We start from the raw sequence: 6,000 nt of genomic DNA on the forward strand, positions 1-6,000 counted from the left end.
CCAAGCTCACAAAGAAGATTTATGAAGGAGGAATCTGTAGCCCCCTCCTCTTCCCCAGCATTCCCTGACAACATGACATCAGTGTAGTGGGATTCCTAATAGATTTTTTTGGTGGGTGTTTCTAGAAGTGTTTGATCACCAACGAAGAAGTAAACTGTGGCGCCTGGCCTGTTACTTAATGCTTTGATACCCATGCCTCCTCTGTGATTAAAAGAATTATAATACTAGGCTATGAGCTTTACAAATAGTGAACCTAGAGAAAAATAAAGAGCAGCCAAAGACTTTTATGAACACTCATCTACATGTTGAAAAAAGTAAGTACTGGCACAGAGTTGTTTGGCCATGAACACAGGTGAATAGATTTTTATTCTGTGAATTTCTCAGTCTGAAGATTTTAAAGTACCTTACCATTGACAAACATATGGGAGCCACACTTGTTATTTAAATTTCCTAGCAACCACATTAAAGAAGTAAAAAGAAGTGAGTGAAATTAGTTTTTATAATATGTTTTATTTAATCCAACAAATCCAAACATTGTCATTTCAATGTGTGACCAATGTAAAAATTATTGAGATATTTTACACTTTTTTTACTAAGTCTTCAAAATCTTGTGTGTATTTTACATATAGCACTTTTCATTTCAAACTACTTTCCTAGTGCTCAAAACCCACATGTGGCCAGGGCTGCTGTAAGGGACAATGCAAGTGATTAAATCACTTATTTTCTTTAGGTTAACTAACAAGGGTAAATGCATGGATTTCCCACAGAATTCATAGGGAACTGGGAGGCCAGGCAGGAAACAGACACCCTCCTCACATACGAACCCTACCCACTGGGTTCTTTTCTGCCCCCAGGGCACCTTCTCTATCCCATCCCCCTCTCTCTTTGTTTCCTTTCTCATTACCTAACCAGAGACACTATTGCAGCACAAACACAAAGGATCTAAAGAGGAAGGAGTGGGCTGGATGCCTAGCCTGTCACCTGTAGGTTGATGACCTTCTACGTTATTCAGACTCCTTGGAATCAAATTTCTTTTCTATGAACTAGGATTAATTTCTTCACTGAGTTCTGCAGATCAAATAAAATAATAAAGGTAAACTCTTCAGCACCAAATAGACACTGTAGGAGTTTTCAAGCTTTCACTGATTCTTTTTCAAGATTTATATATGTTTGGTGAAAGGGGAGCAGGGGAAAAAGAATTGCAGAAGTAAGAACTTTTTAAAACATGCACTAAATCCCACACCACGCTCTATTCCTCCTTCAGTACTTGGTGCTTCAAACCTCTCTATGCAACTAACGTGACTTCCACGCAAAGCACACTGAGCCTAAGCTATACGTACATACCAAAAACATAAGAACGATAAAAAGAATAGTTTCAGTTTTTGCCTGTTTGTCCAATTACATTAAGACCCAGAAGATAAAGAGGGAACACCTCAATGAGCACCATGTAGGAGTGCACCTGATGCTCTGCAAAACGTCTGAGGAAGCTTCACGCAGTCTTATGCCTATTAAGATGGCAAGAGCACCATCATCTAGAAGACACACTTTCTCGGACCCTTAGGTTCCCCCACTATAAAACTGACCTGGGATCTCAAGGAGCCTTACAAGGCTGAAACCTGTTCAGGTTCTAAAGCCAGCACCTACTCAACAGGCCCTGCCCACAGCCCCGGGACTTTGAGAAGACTATAATGAAAAGAAGGGAAGACTCACCAGTTCATTCTCCTCTCCTCGGTTGAGCAAAGCCCAATGGTCTTTCTTACTCTTCTCCTCCATCTAAACTGGACCTCCTGGCTAATTCCTTGGGGAAATGCTAAACCTGCAGAGGCTTATATGAACTCCGAACAGTTACTACTTATCATTGCTGTTCTCAGATGCTTAAAATCCCTCAGCACATACCTCACCTATTATGCTAACAAAGGAAAGAGAAGAAATACTTTCCTCAACTGCAGGATTAGTCTGTTAATCTCTTTGCTTGTGTGGGTTTTTTTCCTTCCTAGTACTTACTCGCTGAGCTAGATGTGAGTGCCTCCAGACTTAAGCTGCTGAACTAAATAGGTAATTTCCTGGGCTGTCCATAAATGTCTCAGCCAATGAATGGAAATGACCACTTTGCTAAAAACCTGAGACAACAGGATTAACCAGCAAGAAATGAATAAAAACACCATGGATTTTGAAAAAGGAATGGGCATATTGGGAGTGAAAATAATTGAAGGAAGAGATGTTGGCTCACAAGTGGGAATGTAGGAATCATTTTGGAATCAGAAAACTCTGAATTCTAATCCCTGCTCTACTGATGAACCTGGACAAATAACTTAAAATCTGAATTCTAGGTTTCTTTGTAAAATGTCAAAAATAGTTAGAGGTGATATAATTTTTAAGATGATATTTATAAAAGACCAACTATATGTCCCTTCACACTCAATGAGATAGATCATCATCATCATTACCATAATCATAACACTAATCAAGAAGAGACAAGCTTTTAAATAGTAACCTATAACAATAATTTGATTTTTTTCCCCTTTCCCTTTTTAGTTTACAAAAGCTTTCAATAAGTGAAGTATATGGAAAGAAGAGGAGCTAAGAGGGCTGAATATTGGGGGTGTCATCTAAATTTCCACAATTGTATAATCACCATTATATTGGATATTTTAAATTGGATAAGTTCATCAAAAATTAAGTATACTATGATCTACTCAGTGGTTCGATTAATTTGTTCATGATAAATATTTTGTCATTTTATTGCCTTTTTATTGTATCCAGTATACTTAACAAAATCCTTGCCACTTTGGCCATGGAGGAAAATTCACTAAAAATCAAGACTAGTAGAGAACATACTTGACTTTCCATTGCCTGAGATAGTCCTTGGTTGCCTTGAGGGGGAACCAGTGCCCACCTTGAAGTTCAGCAGAAGTCAATGTGCTTTCTGGCCCAGAAGAAAGTGACAGATGAAAAGAAATAAATAATTACAGCTTTTCGTGCCAGAGAGGCTAACTGAGATACCCACACTAAGGAATAAATATGCCATTGCAAATGTTGCATTTTTAAGTAGTACCAATCTAAAGTTGTGCTCCGATTTGGAGAAAAGAATCCTGGATTTTAGAAAAAAATTAATAAAAGACTTGAGGGGCAGTCATCATTCTCTTCTTACTGATCATGTATTCAATCATATTTTTGCTAAAAGAACACTAACTTTGGGCAGAATGACTTAAAAGCACCAAGGATGAATCATGATTTGTCTAAAAGTGGGCATGTGACCTAGGTCTCAACCATAAAATACAAAGGAAAGGCAGGTGGGGGCTGGCGTCTTCTGGGAAGGATTATCCGACTGATGAGGTAACTTTTTTCCATCCTTTATACTCTTCCTTTCTTTCAAGGTGGTGTGAGAGGAGGCGTTGCCTAAAGCATGGCAGCATTCTTTAGATCATAAAGAGGATGGAAACTGTCATGTTAAGGACAGTGGATAAAAGAATAAAAGACCTTAGATTTTGATACCACTGAGCCATGGAACTAGGCCTAGGACTCCCTAGCTCCACACACCTTGTTAAAGATATAATTAAATGTTCTTAATAAAGCCACTGTTGTCTGCAACTCCATTCAACTTTTCCTCAACAATTTTATGGTCCAGGCATTATGTTAGGCCTTCGGGATTCAGTGGTAAAAGGAGAGTCACTATCCTAAAGGAGTTGACAGTTACTTGGGAGAGACAAGTAAATAGCCTCTTAAGTAGGAAAGACATTGAACTCAGACTTAATGGGATAAGAGCAGCTTCCTGAAAGAAGTGACATCTGTGCGGACCTTTGAAAGATGAGCAAGAAGCGAACCAGGGGGAGGAATGAAGGCAGAGGCAGGTGGTGAGCACACTCGAGGCCTGAGAACAGAAGAAAAGAATGTGTGAAGAGGTTCAAGGAGGTGATAAAATGTAGGGGTATTTGGGGTATCAAGAGATATGAAAGTAAGAGTTGAGAACAGAAGGAAAAAGGGAGAGTACTGAGCCATGGCACTGGAATATAAACAGAGATGTACCCAGTCATAAAGAGCTTAAAAACTGGGGGGAGGAAATAAGATGGCGGCGTGGGTAGCAGCTGCACCCCCGCCTCCCACAACCACATCACAATGACAACTAAAACACAGAACCACCGTCACTCAGAGCCTCCTGAGATCCGGCTGCACAGAAGCCCGACAACCAGGGAGCTGAAGCAGCACCGAGACCGGGAGGAGGGGCGGAGACACGGGCGGATGGGGCTGGATCACGGTGACGCGGCCGCGGGCCCACACCCGGTGCCCCAGTTGAAACCCGGGAGGGAATCTCGGCGGTGGGGGTTTCCCAGAGGAGTGAGGGGTCCCAGCCCCACAGCAGGCCCCCAGCCCAGGGCTCCAGGGCCAGGAAGAGACGTCCCCACAACTCTGGGCTGTGAAACCAGCGGGGACTGTCCCTGAGGGTCGCGGAGGCTGCGGGAGCCCCAGCAGCTCCTCTAAAGGGCCCGGCACGGACTCACTCGGACGCTCCCTCTGAGCCCAGCGCCGGGCAGCAGCCTGAAAGGACCCGGGACACTCGGGGGGGAACTAACCTGCCTGAGATCCGGGCGAGAGGCGGAAGGGCGGCTTCCTCTCAGGCAGAAGGGCTGGCGGAGGCCATGGCTCCTTTGGCGAGTCCTCCCCGCACAGCCGGCAGGCAGGCGCCATGTTTGAATCTCTAGCACCTGCCTCACACCTTTGGCCCCGCCCCGTGATTCCCGGAGGCCCCGCCCCTCCCCACCTGCAGCTCATCCAGGCCATTTCCAGGGGCTTTTCTGTGCAAGTGGCCTCTCTAGCCTCATGCTTAGGACTTTCCTAAAATCTCTCAAACAAGCAGCAGCGGGCCCCATACGGCTTGATAAGTAGCCCCAGGCCTGGCACTAGTGGCAGCCTGCATTGGTTCACAGCTTGGCCTCTCCTGGGCACCTCCAAGCCCAGCACAAGTAGCAGCCAACTACGGTTTGCTGTGTAGCTCATGCTGGGTGGCCTGGGAAGGTACTGGCACAGGCTGACTTTGCACCTCCCGGGAGGCCCCAGAGACAGTGCACCTGGTGGTCAGACTCGACCATGCTGGAATACATCCCTACCACATCCACGAGTGACACACTCAAGGGGCACACTCAGTGAACACCAAAGCCCCACTGAAGTAAATCCTGCTCCATAGGGGTGTCTCCAGCACAGCAGCTCTTTGGCTGTAGTTGCAGCTGGTCCTCACAGCTGATTGGCCTGGGGGTCAATTCCTCCCAGTGATGCCAACAGCAACCAAGTCTCTACTACAACAAGACATTGCACACAGCCCACACAGGGGAACACCTAGAAGACCCAGCTCAGGTGACTGGGGAGGCTGAGCCACTGGACCCTACAGGACACCTACTACACAAAGCCACTCTACAAATTCCAGGAGACATAGCAGCTCTACCTAATACATAGAAACAAACACCTGGAAGCAGTCAAAATGTGGAGGCAAAGAAACATGTCACAAAGGAAAGAACAGAAAAAATTTCTAGAAGAGGAACTAAATGAAATAGATCCAAGCAAGCTAACAGATACAGAGTTCATAATTTTGTTTATAAGGATGCTCAACCATATTAGAGTATTATGAAAATAACTGAGAAAATCAATGACACAATAAAGGACCAATTTGAAATGAAGGCTACAGGAACTGAAATGAAGAATAATTTACAGGGAATCAACAGTAGAGTAGAGGACGCTGAGAATCAAATCAGGAATTTGGAACATGAGGAAACAAAAAACACCCAACCAGAAGAGCAAAAAGAAAAAAGAATCCAGAAATATGAACATAGTATAAGGAGCCTCTGGGACAACTTCAAGAGGCCCAACATTTGTATTATTGGGGTGACAGAGGAGAAGAAAGAGAGCAAGTAATTGAAACCCTATTTAAAAAAATAATGACAGAAAACTTCCCCTACCAAGGGAAAGAAATAGACTTACAAGTCCAGGAAGCACAGAGGGTTCCAAACA

General features: G+C 44.0%; 1 protein-coding gene across 1 annotated transcript in view; it reads right to left on the reverse strand.

Moving 5' to 3' along the window:
- The window catches only part of ATP13A5 (ATPase 13A5), a gene marked incomplete at both ends in the record, with an annotated part of 83,121 nt that extends 81,348 nt beyond the window's left edge, over positions 1–1,773 (reverse strand). Inside the window, one exon of the mRNA XM_081137650.1 lies at positions 1,711–1,773. Coding sequence (XP_080993776.1) covers positions 1,711–1,773 — 63 coding nt within the window. The remainder of the gene's footprint in view (positions 1–1,710) is intronic.
- Positions 1,774–6,000: the final 4,227 nt, after the last annotated feature.

The sequence above is a fragment of the Miniopterus schreibersii genome (genome assembly GCF_964146895.1).
Source record: "Miniopterus schreibersii genome assembly, chromosome: 5".
Classification (NCBI taxonomy): Eukaryota; Metazoa; Chordata; class Mammalia; order Chiroptera; family Miniopteridae; genus Miniopterus; species Miniopterus schreibersii.